The 21,629-nt window shown below is 43.8% G+C and overlaps 1 protein-coding gene across 1 annotated transcript in view; it reads left to right on the forward strand.

The window, feature by feature from the left end:
- The window catches only part of ITGA9 (integrin subunit alpha 9), a 348,367-nt gene that overhangs the window by 280,309 nt on the left and 46,429 nt on the right, over window positions 1–21,629 (forward strand). Inside the window, exons 21-23 of the mRNA XM_029244105.1 lie at window positions 704–793; window positions 2,910–3,018; window positions 8,290–8,397. Coding sequence (XP_029099938.1) covers window positions 704–793; window positions 2,910–3,018; window positions 8,290–8,397 — 307 coding nt within the window. The remainder of the gene's footprint in view (window positions 1–703; window positions 794–2,909; window positions 3,019–8,289; window positions 8,398–21,629) is intronic.

Raw genomic sequence — 21,629 nt, forward strand, 5'->3', positions numbered from 1 at the left:
TATCAGGACGGGGTTGGCCAGGACCTCTCTCCTGGGCTTGGTTGTCAGTGGATGATGGGTGATGCCTGTAGATGGGAAATAGCTGCTAAAGTCCAGCAGACCCCTTCCCAGCTGCAGTGCCCTAACCTTGCTGGTCCATTTTACATGGAGCAAGCCTTGCAGAAGCAGCACACACTGTTGGTGCCCACCCATAACCTCTCAGCACTCATCTCCACCACACACGCACTGGACAACTCTCAGCTCCCAGCACCTGCCTCTCTGCCTGAGGCTTTTTCTGGCCACACCCCCCCTCACCTGTGCACATAGGGCAGGTGCCAGGATTTAATGCCCCCTCCCCGCCCCCCAGCAGGCCTCAGGAGTCAGTGGATCAGCTCCCATGGCCTCAGTTAGGGAGACTGGGGTTGGTGCTCAACGCTGCCTCCCAGAGTTCCCTGGCCAGACCGAGCCCAGCTGCCCACAGCCCTGACCTGCTGGATCACGTGCCCTGATTGCCGGCCTTCCTCCCTGTCTCCCTTCTCCACTCCCCACTCATGTCTTTGTGGGGGGAATACAACTGAGACCATAGGGCACTGGGATGCCATACAGGGACCAAAAACAGAGCTGAGGGTAAAAAGGTGCAGAACGGAGACCTGTTGCAGGGAGGGGAGACACCCGCTGTGGGCGGGCTGTGCTGACCAGTGTCCCCTCCTCTCTCCCTGCACAGCGGCAACATGGAGCGCTCAGAGTCCCTGCATGACAACACCCTCACGCTGACAGTGCCGCTGATGCACGAGGTGGACACATCCATCACTGGGTGAGTAGCCGGGACACATCTGCCTGGAGCGGAACACTGTACTTCTCTTATGTTTGCTTGTGTAGCCAGGAGCCAGCAGCTCTGCCACTTCCGCTTCTGCCCAGCTTTGAAATGCAGGATGAAGCTTTAGCTGCAGTGACTCATGTCCTCCTCCCTGATTTTCTCCTCTTTCCCAGCTACCCACCCACCTGGTAGGTAACACAAGAAGTGTGATGACAAATATAAGCCCCATAATTTCTTTGAATATTCTGTACATCTTTCCATGCATCTCTTCCCAGTGCCCACCCCTCCAGAGTGTCATAGGATAGGAGGCAGCTTGATTCCTGGGATTAAAGTCTTAGCCAAAGTTCTCCTGGGCCAGAGGTTACGACCAGATGCATCCCAGTGCCCTGGCTGGCTCCCAGGAAGCCTGGGCTGCTTTCTGATTAGCCTGGAGTCACCGCTGACTTTGCGTGTTTCTGACCCTTCTGCAGAGCCAGCAGGCAGGGCCGATCACAGCAGGCCCACCATCTGCCTGGCTGAAGTCCTTGGCCACTCAATGCTGCTGGCATTGTTGGAAAGCAGGGCTGCAGGCAGGCACCCAAAACAACCCGGGGTGGTTTTCAGCCAAAACCCAGGCCTGGAAAAATGAGAAGTCAGTTCCTGTTTCCGGCTTCAGAAACAGAGCACATACTTCTTTGATAGTGGAAAAAGGATTTGCACAATTAGTTTAGATCAAATGAGGACCTGTTGAACCCTTGCCCCACAGGCAAGCTGAACTTTCTGGAGGTTCAAAGTTTCTCATTTTTCAGTTTTCAAGTGCTTCTGGGTCCCGGCCTTGGCTGGAAGTAGAAAAGTTAATGCGTTGCAGAAGGAACCATCCCTGCAAAGCTCCCCCACTCTGCTGGGTGTCAGGAATGAGTCTCCGGTGGGCGTTCCTGCCTCTTGGCGTTTTTCATCACGTTCTTTAGACATGAGGCATTGGTGGAATATATTTGCAAATTAACACAGATTTGCCTCTGTTCGTGGCTCTATTTTTAACCCTGTAGTTTATTTACTTGTCTCCTCAGAGGCACAGTGAGAATATCCCCAGGACCAAGCCCCGTCCTTGGGGGATGAAAGAGAAAACACAGGCTCACTTGATCCTGTTGTCCAGCCCTCAGAGACCTCGTTGTGAGGTGTTAACAGCACCCCCCCACCCCCGCCAGCCCCCTCTCCCCCGCCGACGAAGCCATCGGTTAAACAAACGAGTGAACCGCTGATACTTCCAGGAACATAAGACGGGGCTCATTTAAATGAACCAGCTCTTGCCATTGGGTGGTACTGGGAACTCACTGCAGTTCCAAACTCTAATATACGTTAAGTTGAAAATAGGTGAATTGCTATCCATTCAGACTTGGTACCAAAAATCTTACATTATTGTGTTTAGGCAAGTGAGCAGCTTCTAGAATCTCCTCTAGAATCCATTGTTTGTCTGAGAATTTAAGTAAGTCTGGCTTTGTCTAATCTTGGGGTTTGTTTTTGCGGGCAACGTTGAAAGCATCACTACAGAATGAACCGGAATTCTTAATCACATCTTACGTAGCCAGTGTTTGAAATCTGAAGAAAAAAGGCTATCACTGAGAGGACTCAACTTTTAATACCTAATTCCTAGTAATTTTGGTAGTCGGAAAATCTTTATTTTTTTAAAATGAATTTGTCACAGAGTGGGGCTTAGGATGCCAAATATATAATTCATTTAAATTGTCATACTCTTTTTCAATCCACAAAATGTTTTTCAAATGACAAAACAGAACATGCGTAATTTTATAATCCAGTTTAAAAAAAAAAAAACAGAAATCAAAGCTACCATCGTCTTCCTCCTCATTTTAGAAATGTAATCCTGGTACATGTTTGTATACGTAGCTTATTGATTTCACCTAAGATGACAAGACATTACTGGAAATGTCTGTTTACAAAGCGTAGGTCTGGCTGTGTCCATTTACAGGAGAGGGAAGGAGCAGTTCCAGAAGGGAAGCGTTTGGTGGAGGACACTGTGGGGAGCCAGGTTCTAGATTAAATAGGGACAGATGTTTGGGTTCTCAGGGTAACAGTGACCCTGGGTTGGGATGACAGATTTCATGCTTTCCTCTTTCAGAATCATGTCTCCAACCTCCTTTGTGTACGGCGAGTCTGTGGACGCATCCAGCTTCATTCAGCTGGAAGACCTGGAGTGTCATTTCCAGCCTCTCAACGTCACCCTTCAGGTATCCACCCCTGGAGACCTTCTCTGTCACTGGGGACCAATGGAAGGGCCCAAGGGATGTGCCTTCTATGAAAGACAACGAAAGGGCCAGGCTCCTTCCAAGAGAAATTTTTCCCAGCCTGGTTGGCTGGAACAGTGTGTGTGTGTGTGTGTTTTCCATAATTACACGCAGAATTAATCCCTTTGCTGTGTGGTACTCTGCTGTGTAGACCCCTCTGCTCTTCAGTATTTGGAGAGAGAGCTGCATGAATGCTCTGAATGCTGAGGCCAGGCCAGCATCCCTGCCCAAATGGCCCCAAAGGACCCCTTTCAGTTCTCCATCATTCTTCACATTGTGGACAGGGCAGCCTCAAGGATTTGCCATGTCCCCTTAATCCTGGACTTCTCCACACTGACTCAGCCAGGAGCCCACTCCTCCCACAGAGGGACAGCCTTTCAGAAGTGGGGTTTTACAAGAGCAAAGCAGTGTGAGCGTTGGGAACTCCCCCAGGGGAAACATGCTGCTCTCCCAAAGAACAGGGCTGGCTCTTCCATCACATAAGGACTGTGTCCAGCAGGTCCACTCGGTGTGGACTGTGGACACCGTGAAGGACAGCATCCCTCTGGAAGCCAGGGGTGGGCACACTTTTTTTGCAAAGGGCCAGAAGATAAGTATTTAGGCTTCACAGGCCAGCAACTCTGCAACTCTGCTTCTGTAGCATGGAAGCAACCATAGGCCATGCACAAACAAAACTGTAGCTGTGTGCACTGACATTTGAATTTCATATCATTTTCACATATCATGACATGTTCATCTTCTTTTGATTTTTTTTCCCAACCATTTAAAAATATAAAACCATATTAGCTAGCAGGCTGTACAAAAGCAGGTGGCGGGCCAGATCTGGTGTACAGGCCATCATTTGCTGAGCCCTGCTCTAAGTACAGACCCTTCAGGCCAGTGCTATTCAACAGGAGGGTGTTTGAACACAAAGTTAGAGGGACAGAGCATCATCCAGGCATTCTCCTCGATTGACAAATGTGGGAAATGTAGGCCCAGGGGGTAGAGGACATGCTGCAGGGCACAGAGCTGGGAGCAGCCGGGCTGGGGCCAGGACTGGGCGGGCATTGCCTGGACACCCCTGTGTAGCTCAGCACCTGCCAGGAGCTGGGGATGAAGTGATGAAGACTGTGTACCATAATCCACATCCCACATCTCTCCAGCTCTAGCTCCCGAAGCCCTCCCCTGCCTCCCCTCCACCCTTCCCCACGGAGAAGATGGTTTCCCGCTCTGGCATCTGCTGCTATGGCCAAATAATTAAATTTTTTTTCCCTGTGGCCACTCCTGGGTGGACCAAGGGGATGACAAATAAAGATGGGGTGAGGGTCTAGAGAGGGAGGCAGTGAAATATTTGTGGTCTCTCACAAACAATGGTCTTCCTTTCTCCAAAGCATTCTCCCAGGCAAGAGGCCTCCAAAGCCATGATGGATAGCACACATCCCAGCTCAGAGAGGAGGTGCCTGCTGGCCAGCTAAGCCCCAGCCGTCACACTCTATGTTTGATTTACAGGGAAAAAGGGAAAGATGAGGTTAGCCTTTCTTTTGAGACCTTAGAGTGATTGCTGGGAATAGGGCCTCAGTGGTTCTGAATTGTTTCTCAGAATTAGTTTCCTTTTCTCCGTTGCTTTTTTGTAATTGGATAGAAAACAGATAAAGGCCAGATGGAGTTATTTCATTTTACTTAAATCATTTTAATTTTAATTACTTACAAATTAAATAAGTTTAGTTACTTAAACTAAACTTTTGGAGGTGTCTTACAATAAAATATACAGTCAAAAACATTGAGAAGGATTCAAATGACACATGTAATGAAAAGGGTATATGCAGAAATTAACACAACACTGTAAAGTAACTATACTTAAGTAAAATAAAATTTTTTTTAAAAGAGGGTATAGATGTTGAAAGGAGAAGGCAAAAAAGAATAACAGTTATACAAAAATGTATTCAAAAGATATACAAAATGTTCTTTTCCCCCTCTTTAAAAAAAGAAAGAAATCTGAGGGCATGTGGTTACATCATGTTTCTCTGAATGCATTTTTGCAGGGAGCTTAAAGTTTCGTATTCAGGCAAAGAGCTTTCTTCTTGTATCCTAACGTAGATATAGGCTAGGGAATAGGGGCACCAGAAATGAGTGATTGGCATGACCCTTGTGATTATCAGTTGCCTGAGGAAGTACATAGCATTCCGTTCAGGATTAAGAAAGTTGGCTGGATCTGAAAGATAGATAGTGTGTGTCATTGATTGGAAGGAAATCCTCTTGTGTTAGCAAAGCTGACAGTTTCCTGGAGAATTCTCTGACGACTAATTTTCTGGTATAACTGTCATTATTCTGACCATCCTGCAGGAAAGCCACTGACCAGGTTGATGGTGATAGTGACCCCCAGAAAAAGGTAGAGATAGTGGGGGAGAATGGGGTCACGGATATGGGTAAAATTCTATGTTTCCTTACTCTGGCAACATCCTTCCTGAAGAAAAGCACAAGTCTTTCCATATAAAGATATTTTTTCTGTGTCTTTTCAAAGCTAATATTCAACAAGCTGCGTCATTGTTTAAAGACTCCACTGCAAATGCTGATGGGAGAAAGGCAGAGATATTAGTCTTGGACCTGGTTTCAAAGTTTCATCAGAGTTTTCTTAACAGAGATGTAATAATTTGTTGACCATTGATAGTTGGCTGTTTGGGTTTTTTTTTGCATCATCAGTCATTTCCCTCACCTGAAAAATGATGAAAAATAATACAGATGTTACACAAGAACATTTGCAGAGAGTCAGACGTTAAGACATTTGTTAAAAATAAATAAGGTAATATAAGCTCTCCCATCCATCTGGTTTTGATGGATGAAATCATGCAAAACAAAATCATCATCTTCTTTTCTTCCCCCCACTTGTGCTTTTATTGAAATTTCCCAGGCAGGTCAATAGGTTTCTCTTCAATTCTGTGCTCTCACGTTTCACTTCCAATTAGCTATTTCCATTATGGTTGGAAATTCCTTCCTTTTCTTGTGCCTTAGGGTTGTTGTTATCGGTGAATTGTGTTCTTTCTGAATTAAGAGTTGCCAACAACTGCTCATCCACTCAACCATTTTTTGTGTCTGTTCTCTGAAGCAGATCTCACTATTGCAAAAAACGAAAACATGCTTTTCTAGGGAAGAGCTTGCTGGAGCTAGATCCTTATACGTTCTGTCAAGTGTGAAGACCCGGTGACTTGTCCAACCCGTCTCCTGGCTCTGCCCTTCTGACCTCAGCTTCAGAGATGCCCTGAATCCCTGAATTCTCTCTTTAGTCCCCAGGCCACCAAGCAGTGTTTCATTTCTTCCTCTCTCTTGCTCCTACCCATCTTTTTTTTTTTTTTTTAAATAATGTCTCATATACATTATTGATACTATATATAAAATAGACAATTGATGGGAACCTACTGTGTAGCACAGGGAACTCTACCTAATGCACTGTGGTAGCCTAAATGGGAGGGAAGTCCAAAAGGGAGGGGTCATCTGTATGTGTATGGCTGATTCATTTTGTTGTGCAGCGGAGGCTAAGACAACATTGTAAAGCAACCGTACTCCAATAAAAATTAATTTTAAAAAATAACATCTTTGAGACACATACCTTAGAGTTTACCTGTTTAAAGTGCGCAATGCAATGACTTTTTCCACAGTTCTGTTTATACAGAATTGTGCAGCTGTCACCATAATCTAATTTTAGAACATTTTCATCACCCAAAAAGAAACTCCATACCCATTAGCAGTCATTCCCTGTATTAGTCTCCTATTGCTGCTGTAACAAATTACTGTGAACTTTGTGCCAAATTTATTATCTTACAGTTCTGGAGGACAGAAGTCTGAAAAGGTTTCATTGGGCTAAAAGCAAGGTGTCAGCAGGGCTGCATTCCTTTCTGGAGGTTCTAGGGAAGAATCTGTTTTCTTACCTTTTCCAGCTTCTAGAGGCTGCTGCATTCTTTGGCTCATGGCCCCTTTCATCTTCAAAGCCAACAATGGCCAGTTGGATCTCTTTCACAATACATCTCCCTGATTCTGACTCTGTCTCTCACTTCCCTATATAAGGACCCTTGCCATTACATTGCACCCACCTGGATAATCCAAGATCATCTCTCGATTTTAAAGTCAGCTGACTAGCAACCTGAAATCCCCCTTGCCATGTAATATAGTCAGTTTCCACGGATTAGGACACGGACATCTTTGGGAAGCCATTCTTCTGCCTGCCACACTCCTCATTCCCCCTTCCCCCCAGCCCTAGGCAACCACTAATCTGCTTTCTATCTCTACACATCTACCTATCTTTTTTACTCTCCTTCATCTTCCATTTCTTCCTTCAGTTTCATGTTCAGCCTTTGCTCCATCTCCTTTCCTGTATCGGTCTTTTTGTGGCCGCCATCTTTTCTCTCATTTCTCAGGAGATAATGGGCTGCTGGAAACAGAAAATAAGGAGGACTGTGGTGGGAATGAGAGGGGTAAAGTTTACAGGACCAAATGCTGGGACAGAAAAGAGGTGCACAGGTGACATCAAACAGTATTAGCAAGTGATAAGCTGTAAGTTATGGAGAAACCAAACCGGCTAGATAGTATAGTAAAACAGCCCTTTCTGTAAGTTAGGTCATTTGGTTTGGGGACAACCCACTTTTTCTTAGAGGGTCTCAGTTACCTCAAACTGTAAAAGGAAAGGCATTGGACCAGATAAGTGGTTCTCAAAGTATGTTTCCTGGGCCAGCAACATCAGCATCTCCTGGGAACTCATTAGAAATGCAAATCCTTTAGCCTCCACCCACCCCCTCCCAACCAGACCTACAACTGCAGAAACTCTGGACATGACCTTGCCCCAATCTATGTTTTGACAAGCCCATCTGATTGTTCTGATATGTGTTAAAGTTTCAGAAATACTAGTCTAGATTATTTCTGAATCCCCACCAAGTGTAATAGTCTATGAGTAAAATTCCAGGTGTGTAAAAAGAAATATAATTTTTAGCTGGAAGAATACAGGAAAATGCTAAAGGGAAAGAAGGTAATTTGAAGGTTTGGGGATGTTAAATGCATATTTGAAAAATTTCTATTTCATTGAAATCTCTCATCATTTGATATTTCACTTCACTTCATGTCATGAGTTTCTGTATCCTTCCGTATCTCTGTGTACCATTTCAAAGGATTTTAGAGTATATATTGCAGGACGTGAAATGAAGATCTCTATTTCTATTAAAACTTGCCGTGTGTGTCTCATACCCACAGGTCTATAACACTGGGCCAAGCACCCTTCCTGGGTCATCTGTCAGCATCTCTTTCCCCAGTCGTCTGTCACCTGGAGGAGCTGAGATGTTTCATGTGCAGGAGATGGTGGTGAGTTCTCATTTGTTTTCACACTTGCTTTCAGGCTCAAGCCAGCCCATTCACATTTTGTATTCCACCCAAGAGCCCAGAAAGGTTAACTCATTCTACCTTTGGAAACATACCTGGAGAAGCCAGGAGACCTGCAACACCTGGATTTCTACATTGAGACAGCTTGGTTCATGCCATGAGAAGACCTCTTTGGGGATGGGCAAGCGTCAGTTATGAACCTGACTTCTGGGATGGACTTCACCGGCTCTGGGAACCGCCAGCAACTGTCTGTAGTCTTGTGCGTATCTGAATGTGTTTTTCTAAGGGGAAGATCCCCAGCACTCATAAAGATTCTCATAGGGCCACTGATGCCTGGAGGGTGAAGGATTCGTTCATAAGACAGAAGTATATGTTGAAACTCACGGTCATGTGCAGAATATGCCATTCAACTTGATCCTAAGTCAGCTGTAGATGATTTTCTCTCAACTAGGATATGATCGTTCCGCCCACCTCCTTGGCTTCTAGGACATCACATTACCTTGGCTTCTCCTTTGTCACTGGTTTTCTCCTCATCTCCCCAACTTCTACAGGGCCCAGGGTCTCCTTTTTACCATCCTTAATCTTAGAGATCTCCCCCAGACTCATGGCTTTATATTCAGTCTGTGCTGATGACACCAGATGTTTCTCTCTCTAGCCCAGATCTCTCCCATGAATCCCAGACTTTGACAGTTAACTACCTTCAGGCCATCTCTACCTGGATGCCCAACAGGAATCTCAGTCTTCTGCACAGCTGAACTCTCAACAGTATCCCTTCAAACTTGCTTCCCCCCATGACCTTCTGCATCTCAGCAAACAGCTACTAAGTCCTTCCAATTGCTTGAGTTACCCTTGACGCCTTTTCCCCACAGTTCACATCTGATCTGTCAGAAAATCTGATGTCTCTGCCCTCTCAACAAATCAGAATATTACCGCATTTGACCCTTCTACTGCCAGCACCCTGGCCCAAGGCACTGTCATCTGTCATCTGGGTTATTGCAGTGGCCCCCTCACTCAGGTCCCTGCTCCTGCCTTGGCACCCCTGCCATCTGTTCTTGCCCCAGCGGCAGAGCCAGCCTTCCAAAATCTAAGTCAGGTCATGTCATCCTCTGTTCAAAACCCTCCAGTGGCTCACTTACCCCGCAGATTCTTCCAGCACCTCAGCCAGCCTCACAGCCTGTCTCTTGCCCCTCTCTGACCTCTCCTCCTCCTCCTCCTCCTCTTCGCCACTCTCTCTACTGCAGTCATCCTGCCTCCTTGCTGGCCCTAGAGCATGGCAGATACTCTCCCACCTCCTGAATTTTGCACTGGATCTTCCCTCTACCCAGCACGCCCTTCCCCAGAGAGCCACGTGACCTCCGCCCTCACATCCTCCCGGTGCTTACTCAGATATCACCTCCTCAGAGAGGCCCTCCCTGACCAGCCTTTGTCCCAGCACCCCTCATCCCCTTTTCCTGCTTGTGTTTCACCATCACCCTCATCACCAGCTGACATACCATGTATTTCCCTATTTGACCAGATTATCTGCCTCCTCCTGGCCCCATACAGTATAAGGATGGGGATTTCTGTCTGCTCACTGCTGTATTTCCAGGGCCTCCTATATGCAATGCTTGGCATATATTATATGCTCAATCAATATTTGATATTGAACTGAAAGAAAAAACCCACAGTATAAAACAAAAGAAAGAGTCATTTACTCTTTCTGCATGAATTCAGGAAAAGTTTCATGGTGATATAAATCGCCTCAGTGTGCCTGAGAGTCTGGAGTGGCTGGGCGTGAGGGTGACCCCTCCTGGGAGGGAGGGTGCTTGATGGTTGAGAGAGTCACTACATAAGGAGAGGGAGTGTGGTCCACGTTGAGGGCACCACTGACTTGTTCCTTTTGCATGGGCACTTGAGGGACAGCTAGCCAGACAAAGGGACAGCCTCTCCATGGATAGCTTGAAAATCAGGGCAGCAAGACCCATGGCATGTGACACATCTGAGCCCACAGGAGGCTCAGAAAGCATCATGTGATGGTGATGGTGGTCTCCTGCATTGCTATCTTCTTGGGTCACATGGGCTGAAACCCTGGACCACGGGAAATGTTGAACGCAGAATATGTGCCCCTCCTGGCTTGCCTGCTTGGCCATCCCCACTGCTCACGGTATTCCATTCCTGCTCCACAAAGTGTCCGTGCCTGGGCGCTCTGCTGAAACAGCGGTAGAAAAGCCCCTGGTGTTCTGCACCTACAGCTACCACGGTTTGAGCTTAGCGTGAGGTTCCCGCCACCCACATGCTCCCATCTGCCTCCTTACATAATGTTCATCTCACCAGCCACTCCACCTTGTCCCCACAGCTAGGGATGCTTTCCTCACAGAGCATGTTCTATAAGCCGTTCACATAAACATCTATAATGTTGTAGAGAAAAATGCTCCCCCATGGGCAAAATTATTTATTGAGCAAAACAGGAAATGTAAGTCACTCAGATTCTGAAAGTATCTCAGCACCAAGTCCACCCCCTTTTCTCTTTACTGATCATCCGACCGAGCAGGAGCCGCTCGAAAGGACTTTGGGACGTGTTTATAAATAGCTGGCTTGGCGGGAAGGCATGAGAAGTGGTTTTTCTGACGATTTGCAGAACTGCCTGACTGATCATCCAGCTGAGTGGACTCTCGAAAACCCAAGTGCTGTGAGCTGCCTGCATTCCGTTCTCTGAGTTCTGAGAAGCAGACCCTTTGGATTTTCAATACGGTACTGAGAATTTTCAAAAGTATGTAACAGAATTCTCAAGGACAGCCAAGCCTTTGCTTGGATACTCCAGCCCGTGTTGAGGCCCTTGGCGTTTGTGTGGTATGAAAAATCAAACTCACTGGCAAATTCTCACTAAGCAAGTAGTGAAGCACTGTGTTCTCATGGACAGTCATCACTGGAGACCAGAATGATGATGAGACTAGAAGTGTAAAAGCCAGTGCATGATGGATGCAGTGATGAGGCAAGAGTCCCAGGTACTGTTTCAGAGGCTGGTGGGCAGCACACCCTCTACCCTAAAGCCCACAGGGCTGAGAGCAAGGGCGTCCTGCAGCTCAGCCAGGTTCCCAGCCTCGGCCCCTCCCTTGCTCAGCAGCGCCCGAGAATGCCTACTGGGGCAGGTCATACAGCTCGTGACGTCCTCCACTCTGGCCTTTCGGGACTTTGAATAGAGTGGGGCTCTTGTTCTGGGTATTTAGGTGGTTTGGTGCAAGTCAGACTCACTCCTATTAGGAGAAACCAGTACTCCTTCCTTGTATTACACTAGGAGGGGCCCCTGAGGCCTGGTGGCATCCCCCCATACCTCAGCCACCACCATCCCCTAGTCTTGGATAGGCCCCTGGGCAGCCAGGAGCCAGCTACCTCCTCAGCCAGCTGAAGCCCAGGAGCAGAGAGCAGACATTGAGAGAGGACATATCTGCCATCCCTCCCCACACACCACGGGACCCTCAGATTGTTTCTCTCCCTTCAACAGTGCCCGTGGTATCCATCATCTGTATAGATTGCTGAGGGTGGGCATACTGGCTGACCCCACGGGTCTGAGCTATCACCCCACCTAAGGCCCCGACTCTGCAACACAGTTTTCTAACTGTTGGTTCAGAATTCATTCAGAAGTATCTGGGGCTGCAGCCAGGGTCCCTGGACAGGACAGGCCTGCCTCTACGTTTCACCAGAGAGTCTTTTGTTCTCCCGAGGTGTTTTTTGAGGTCAAGCTGCCTGTGAGTGGAGAGTGTCTTTGCTCACGTGGGAGAGATTAGTATAGGAAGCCTAGTGCAGTGAGACTCCTTTCTATGTCCACCCAGCTGAGGTTCCTGATCTCCTTCCCTTAGAGCAAGTGTTCCGAGCCCCACCACCCTGCTTGTGTTTTATTTAGAAACAGCCTTGGTGGTGGCCTGAGGAACGACCTGCAGTTTCCATTGCCTGCCACCCACTGGGGTTGTGCCGAGTCCTGTGGGGACGCTCGACTCCCCACAGCACAGCCAAAGCATGGGCAGGACACCACGACCCTAGAGACCATCAGGAGGCCTAGTGGGGAGGACCATGAAAATAACAGAGAGAGTGAGACAGGGGAAGAATGACAGACTTCTCCGGCCCATCTAAAATAAGAATCATCACAGGGACTTCCCTGGCGGGCCAGTGGTTAAGACTCCGCACTTCCACTGCAGGGGGCCCGAGTTCGATCCCTAGTTGGGGAACTAAGATCCCACATGCCGCGCAGTGTGGCCGAAAAATAAATAAATAAATAAAATAAAGATGAATAACTAAAAGTTATAGCAGAGTAGACATTTCCCCCAGAGGTACAGTGCATGTTGATAGTTGAAGTGATAAAGATTAATTAAAAAAATAAAAATCATCACAAGTGCTAGATCATCCTTGATTTATTCTGCAAACACTGGCAGAGAAAGCACCAATGACGTTCCAGGCTCTACTAAGAGGAATAAATCATGCAACACTGGCAGAAATTCAGTCTAGCAGGAGGCAGATCTGTGAAATGTAATTGCAGTGCCATGTACCAAATGCAGTCATGGAGGCACACCCAGACCCAGGGATGTACAGAGGTATGGACCCCACCCTGGAGAGGGGACAGCAAATGCTTCACAAAGCAGGCTTTTGGAGTCAGGGCTTAGGGGATGTGTAGATGTTCACCAGGAGAACACGTGATGAGATCATTCCAGACGGAGGGAGTGGTCAGCATGTGTAGGAGTACAGTGGAGGCCCTAGCTGGTTCTCCATTCTCTCTGCCCACCTCTCATACATACAGGCAAAGGTGACTGTTCTCTGCGCCTTCTGCAGGGCGTACAGCAGATGGATTTCTTGGCAGTGTGACAGGGAGTGCTAAACCACTGTCATTTCCCGTGACAGTTGGTGAGGTTCTGGGGTGCATCATTCCTTCTGAGGTGTATCATCTGTGTTTGCTCATGGACCCGCACCTTCATGTCTCTTGACTTAGGATTAGGGAAGGCCAGGCGCCCTGCTCCCCAAGGCTAAGCACACGTCGTAGACGTTGCCGGCAAATGATCAGGCTGCTGCAGGGGAGAGTGGCTTCTGTGGGCCTGACTACCTGTGTGAGGCAAGCCATAGGCACTCGCTTCTGAGAGAAGGTTCCTGTTTGGATTGAGGATACAGCTTCTCTCACACAGCTTGATAGGAACCTGCCTGGAAAATGTAACGACCTCACTTTGTTGTGGGCCTGCTGCAGAGATGGGCCTTTTAGCAGAGACCCTGAGCACAGGCAGGCCTAAGAGAGGGCCAAGGTAGCACATGTGTCAAGCTTTATGGCTCATGAAGGCAAGACCTTTTGAACTTGGGTGGGATCCTGCTCCAAACTTAAGTTTACTCACAGGGGATGAAGGTTCAGGGGAAAGGATGGGAGGTCGTCTCAGGACTCAAGCTTCAGGTGTTGACACTGAAAACCTGTCTGCGAGCAACTTTCTGACACTGGAGAAGGAGGCTTAGGGGTTTGGCTTCTAATAATATGCAGGAAGAAAAAAGTCATAAATGACTTACAGAGAGCGAAGGGCTGGAACTTTATTCCAGGTGAAAGTCCTGGGTCTTTCAAAAAACTCTAAAAGTAATCTAGAAGAAACATGAAATAAATACCATACCCTTCTTTCTTCCTTCTGCAAAACTATCTGAAAAGGCTTACCTCTCTGGTTTGTTCTGTCCCTACTATTGGGCAGTGATTCTAAAGAACTGACATGATTTCCAGGAAGTAAAATTGGGTGGGAATGAAGGATAATATTCCAAGGAGACACATCAATAACTTTGCCATAGGGTACCATTAGGATATTGATATCAATACAATATCAATACCAGTATTCATTAGAATATCCAAGTTGGTGGCAAGACTTATATCTTAGTAAATTATAACCTCCCCCCTCCCCCCCGCCAGTGCATGTGCACCAGACAGGGATGCCCATGATCTAATTTCTGCCAAAATGAGTCAGTTGATACTGGAACCTTAATTAATTTGTGATGAGGATCTCCATATCCCTATGAAGAAAAGATGCACCTGATATATCAGTGACCACACAATAGCTTAAACTTAGAAATGGAGGACTGAATTGTTTTCCCCAAGGATGATCTGGGGAAGACAGATCTGCTTAATGAAAGCGGTGCTGGGACCATCAAATTGATCACATTTGATCAAAGGCTAAAGAGTGAAAAAATTTCTCCTGAATAACTGACAAAAAATGAATACCACTTAGTGCTGTCCTGAGGCTTTAGTGGCTTTTTTTATGTGCTGTTAAATTTAATCCACACAGCAGCTCCATAAGGTAAGGTCATTATCCCAAGTTAAGGAACCAGAACTCAAAGACTTGCCCAACATCACACAGCTAGTAAGTAATAGAGCTGGGTTTGTAGTCAGACCTACTTCCCCCTGTACTACTGTGCACACCCCTCCTGGGCGCACTGCCCACTCCCCAGTCACCAGAGGCAGACTCAGTCAACAGAACAGACAGAAGATGAGCAGACCACCAAGAATCACCCACTTAGCATCTACCCCAGGACAGTGAGGCACCAACTGCTATCAAAAGAATAACTAACACCAGAGGGTATATTAACGAGGCAAACAGAAGATGATTTTAGAATGAACAAGACTGATGTCTTCAGAGAGATGCAAAAAGACAGTATTCCCATGAAATAGAATAAACAAGAGTTTTGTAAATTTAAAATTTTGATCATTCGAATAAAAACCTTAGTATATTAGCTGTGTAGTAGAATGGATATAAAAGAATAAAGTAGTGGACTGGAAACTTGAGGGATTTCTCAAGAATGTAGTACAAAAAGACCCAAAAAAGGCCAGTTAAACTTTTAACAATCTGGAATGAAGATCCAAATGCTCTCAATATAAGAGTTAGGAGGCTGGCAAGATGGAAGTGAAAGCAAGCCAAGATTCTTGTCTTGTTTGGGGGAAAAGCTTGTGTACCAATCAACTCAAGGCTTTGATAAAAATAAAGTTTAAACATGCAAAAATTTTAATGGCAACTTAGAAGAATAAAAGCAATGTAGGACATCCAAACCACTAAAGAATAAGAAGCACTTAAAAAGAAAGAACTCATGAAGAAGCAGGTGAAGGAGAAACAAAATTTTTACATGTATATATATATGAGATGACAAGAATAAATCCAAATATATCAATAATCAGAATAACTGAGAATGAATTAAATGCCTTAGTGAAAGACAGACTTTCAGATGTGGTTTTTTTTTGACCCAGGCATAAGTTACTTGTAAGAGACACACCTTTAAAAATGACCCATAATGTAAGGCATTCAAAAAAAATAAGGCAAATGCTAACAAAAAGAAAACAGGCATAAGAATATTAATAACAAACAAAATAGAATTGAAGCAAAAAATTGTTAAACAGGGCCCAAAAAGTGTATTTCAGAATGATTAAAGATACAATCCAGGGCTTCCCTGGTGGTGCAGTGGTTGAGAGTCCGCCTGCCGATGCAGGGGACACGGATTCGTGCCCCGGTCCGGGAAGATCCCACATGCCGCGGAGTGGCTGGGCCCGTGAGCCATGACCACTGAGCCTGAGTGTCCGGAGCCTGTGCTCCGCAACGGGAGAGGCCACAACAGTGAGAGGCTCGCGTACTGCAAAAAAAAAAAAAAAAAAAAAAAAAAAAAGATACAATCCAACGATTATTTGTAATATAAATGAATTTTTATATAACCAATCACATAGCTATAAAAAACATATAAAGTAATACCTGACAGAAAAACAAGGAGAAATTTACACATTCACAGTTACTGCAGGAAAACTTAATACACTTTCCTCAAAAATCATGAGTATTTGAATAATGCAGCTAACAATTGTGATCTCTTAGAGAAAGACCAAAATGAGTCAGAATGTCTGGGTTTCATTAGTACTTGCCTGCTTACCAGCTTTTGGTAACCTTGAGGAAGTCACCTAAATTCTCCAAGCTTATTTTCCTCCTCTGTGAAATGGACTATCTACTTCACATGGTGAGGATGGAAGAAGTTAATGTATATGGAGCAATTAGTAGAGTTCCTAGTATGTAAATAAGGGAATGCACATTCTTTTCAAACATATGTGAACATTCACAAATTACCCACGTATTGCACCACAAGAGCAAATCCCAATAGAATTTCAAAAGTAAAAGTAATACAAGCCACATTCTCAGACCACAATGCAATAAACTTGGAAGTTGACAACAAAAGTTTAGCCAAACAACCAACCAAAAACAGAACTACTTGGGAATTTTTAAACACCATCTTAATTTACTTTTTAGATAAAAAAGAAATCAAAGAGGAAGGGATAAACAAATTAGAAATGAAAGACAGTGAAAGCTTGTTCATATCAAAACTAATGGCTGTAGACAAAACCCACACAGAAGAAAATGTCACTACTCATATACAGAAAACAGGAAAGACTGAAAATAAGTGACCTAAATTGACAGCAAGAGCTAGTAAAATGACAATAAAATAAATTCAACTCTAAGAAAGTAAAGTGAAGATATCATTGAAGATAAAGCAAAAGTCGTGAAATGGAAAAAAATCAAAAGTATTCTACATCAATAAAACGGGGGCGCTTTTTTGTCCAGTAAAATAGATGAACTTACAGCAAATTTGATCAGGAAATGAAAAAGAGTGGTAATGCCAAAAAACAACCCTAGAAATGATCAAAGAACTACACTCACATGGAGAAGATTTTTAAATTATAAGATATTATTTTCACAATATTATGCCCACAAATATAAAAAGCCTAAAAGAAGTGTTATGAGGTAAAAAATCCAACTAGACCAATTACCTCAGGAAAAAATATGAGTAGTATACAGACATCAGATTATAATGCTGTACACCTGAAACTTATATAATTAAAGAAAAATGAAGTGTAGTCAAAGACTTGTGCCTTAAAAAAGCACAAGACCCAGATAGCTATTTAGGTAAGCTCTACCAAGCTTTCAAGGAACAGATCATTTCTTTGTTATATAAGCTGCTCGAGAGAGTAGAAAAAGATGGAACAGCTCATTCTAGGATACTAACATAACCATGATTCCAAAACTAGAAATGGAGAATGGGCACCAACACAAGAAAGGAAACTGCAGGCCAACTCACTTTGAAAACAGATACAAAAATTCTAAATAAATGTTTGCAAATCAATTCCTTTTGGAAGAATCTATCCTGAGTAAAGAAGGATGTAATCCAGGAATGCTAGGTTGATTCTCCATAAAGAAATTAACATTATTCATTCCATTAATAGTTAAGGGATGAAAGATGATATAACCAGATGGTTGTCTTGATGAGGGCTTCTAAAAAGTCAAAAATTAAATTTAACATCCACTTTTTTTTTTTTTTTTAACTTCTAGTAAGGAAGGCATGGAAGGGAACTTCCTCAGCTTGACAAAGGTTCCCTATCAGAACCTATAGAAAACTCCAACCTGATGCTGGAACATTAGGAGCTGTCCCACCTGCGGAGTGGAGGCATGAGTTCCTGCTTTTGTCTCTCCAGTTTAGCAGTGTTGGATGTTATAGGAATAAAAAGAAATGAATAACCTTTATTGTCAAGAAAGAAACCAAAGTATCCCTATTGCAAACAACGTTATTGTCTCCCTAGAAGATCCAAGAGAATCAATTGACTCAATATGAGGCTTTGTGAATGCCACAAGTGAAAGCTTGGGCACACTTATAAACTGCCTGACCTTTGAATGCATTCCCCAAGCCACACACAGGTCCATCGGCTAAGGGTGGAAGCCTTACTGGATCAAGGTATTTCTGTGCAGCCTCTGACCAAACATTGACTGATCATTAAGCTATACTGATCCAGGACAACCTCTAGGAAACCAGGTTTAAAAATAAAAACAAGTGTAGAAAAAATTACCGAGCAGAGACATTAGAGGCTACACACTTCATGAGAAACAGGCTCCACAGAATAGTCCTGGCAAGTCAGTAAACAAACAAGCAAAACCAAAAAAGAACTGAAAGAAAAGAGAATACAGCCATCCCTCAGTATCTGTGGAGGATTGATTCCAGGACTGCCCTATGGCTACCAAACTCCATGGATGCTCAAGTCCCTTATATAAAATGGCATAGTATTTGCATATAACCTACACACTTCCTACCATATTCTTTAAATAATCTCTAGGTTATTTATAATAACTAATACAAAGTAAATGCTATGTAATAAATAGTTGTAAATACAATGTAAATGCTACATAAATTGTTGCTGGAAGGCAACAAATTCAAGCTTGGCTTTTTGGAACTTTCTGGAATTTTTTTTCCCAAATATTTTCGATCTGTGGTTGATTGGATCCACAGATGCAGAACCTGTGGGTAAGAAGGGTCAACTGTAAAGAAGAACAAGTAAAACCTCAGAGACCTGGGGACACCATAAAGCATAACAAAATACACATATTTAGAGTTCCAGAGGAGAGGATAGAGAGGAGGGAGCAGAAGAAATATCTGATGAAATAATCACCCCAAACAATCGAGGTGTATAAACTCCTTCACAATAAATGAAGAAAATTGTCTATCCATTTGGGAAGAAATTACGGAAAACCTGTACCTCACTTAGAAAAAAATAGATGGATGAAAAAATTATATGTAAAGAAGAAGAAGAAGTATTAGTAGAAAGTGCTGAATATTTTCATAATCTTTAGATGGGAAAGCTCTTCTTCATAAGCAAGTCAGAAATTCTAGAACCCATAAGAGAAGGCTGACATTTAAATCTATACAATTACCAAAATCTTGTGTGATCAAAATATATCATAAACAAAACTAAAGGATATTTGGGAGAATATACTGGCAACATAGTTCACAGACAAATAATATATAAATAACTTATACAAATCAATAAGGAAAATGCCAAAAATTATAAAAATGGGTGAAGGGATAGGAACGGGAAATTCACAGAAGAAATTTTAATGACAAATAAACATTTAAAAAATTTAATGGCAAATAAACATTAGCCTCACCAGTAATCAGAGCAATGCAAACTCAAATGAAAATGAGGTCTTTCCCCCCATTAAACTGGCAAAAATTTTAAAGATTCTTAATATCCATTGTTGGTTAAGATGAGGGCAAATGGGCACTCCCAAATACTGTTGGTGTGAAGGGCAATTTGACAGTAACTATCAGAATTTAAAATACAAATACCAACAATTCCACTTTTCAGATCCTGCCTCAGAATTCTCACATAGTATATATAGTAGAAGTTTCTAACTTTTTGATAGTAGATGTGAGTGGTCATTGTTCTCAGCTTAAATGTAGGCTTTTCCTATGTTGGTGAAGTAGAAAATAATAATACTCCATTAGTATTCTGAGAAGGAGCTGTTAGGTTTAGGCTAAAAAAGTAGTAGTAATAATATTAATAACAACAATAATAATGATAATAAATTTTTATTAAGAATTTACTATAGGTGAGGAACTGTACTAAATACTTTACCTGGACAAATTCTTTTAATATTCATGATAGTTTGATGAGGAAACAGAGGCAAAGACAAAAGGGATGGCCAAGGTCACAGGGTCAGTAAATAGCTAGGTTGATGTCTGCTCTTGACCACTAAACTGTACAGCCACTGCAAGGCCTCATAACACCGTTTTGTCTGGACTTGTAGCTGTCCAGCAGCCATAGCATCACCTGGAAGTGAGAAATGGAGAAAGGTAGAATCTCAGGTGCCACCCAGACTTGGTGAATTAGAATCTGTGTTTTAACAAGATCCCCAGTGATTCCTTTGCACATTAAGCTGTGGTCTAAAGCATGTTACTTAATTCCGAGCTTCCCTTTCCTCATCCATAAAATGGTGATGACAGTCCTTGCCACGAAAGGCTGTTGGGGGGTGGGGGGGGTGGTTTAATCCACACCTTCATTTATTCAGCAAATGCTTTGCATGCACCCTATGGCAAGCACTAGGTTACTATGGGGAACAAAACAGACAAAAAATAATAATTTCCAGCCCTCGTGTAGCTTACATTCTGGTAGAGGCAAGTAATAAATAAGTAAAATGTATAGTACATAATACGAAATGCTCTGGAGAAAAATAAAGGAGGCAAAGGGGGGTGAGAGTGGGGAAGTTTCTGATTTTAAATAGAAATGTCAGAGCAGGTCTTGCTGAGACCTTCATTCAGGGTTGGGGTGGGGGAGGACTCAAGTTGTCGCAGGAGTTTGTAAGGTGATCTTCTTTGTTCATAAGGCCTTGCCAAGTCTGTGTTTTCTGATAATTCCCTTTCCTTGATTTTGGCGCTACTTGGTTTCTCTCCTTTGCAGTTCCAACCCCGCATGCTGCCCCTGCGCGGTGGTGTCCGAGTCCAAACTGGAAACCAGGAGTCTCTGTGTGTGTACTCGTCAGCACTCACTCTGGGGGAGCTTTCTTCCCAGAGTGAATCACTTATCTCGCTTACCACAGCAGTCGACAGTAACACTGATTTTTGAAGCTGGCTGGCTGTTAAGGCACATTTTGCGTGAGGAAAGTCCTGGGTTTTATGACTTAGTTATGTTTGGAGGGTAGTTGCAACAAGAAATCTCCCTGCAGCAGGCTTGCTGGAGGCCAAGACATAACCTGTACATAAGCCAAGCCTGGCACTTTAAAGCAACCCAGCAAATAACCCAAAGCAAACTCACTTTTTTTTTTTTCAGTGTCTACTACTTTCCCTCTTGGTGAACACATGCTTTTTTTTTTTTTTTTTTAATTGAAGTGTAGTTGATTTATAATATCATGTAAGTTTCTGGTGTTCGGCACAAGGATTCAGTTTTATATATATATGTATATATATGTATATGTATGTATGTTCTTTTTCAGATTCTTTCCCCTTACAGATTATCACAGAATATTGTGTAGACTTCCCTGTGTTATACAGTAGGTCCTTGTTAGTTATCTATTTTATACATAGTAGTGTATGTATGTTAATCCCAGCCTCCTAATTTATTCTTCCCCCTACGCCCCTTTCCCCTTTGGTAACTGTAAGTTTGTCTTCTGAGACACAAGCCCCTTCACCCTCAGTTTTTTCTGTAGAAATTTCTTCCTCTCCTTCATTCTGTTTTTTCTGTAGAAATTCGAGGACTCACCCTAAACCAAATCACCGCTCATCCTGGTTGGGAGGTTCCTGCAAACAAGAATTCAAGGCTTAGAAACCCTCCTTAGGATGCCAAGTGTTTGGGTGATATTCATTCTTTTCCCTGATATCCTGTAACTTAAATGGTGTCATGTAAAGTTAACTGTTAATAATAGAGCTTATGTGATGAG

Source organism: Monodon monoceros, unplaced genomic scaffold (genome assembly GCF_005190385.1).
Source record: "Monodon monoceros isolate NGI ecotype Baffin Bay Population unplaced genomic scaffold, NGI_Narwhal_1 Super_Scaffold_3, whole genome shotgun sequence".
Classification (NCBI taxonomy): Eukaryota; Metazoa; Chordata; class Mammalia; order Artiodactyla; family Monodontidae; genus Monodon; species Monodon monoceros.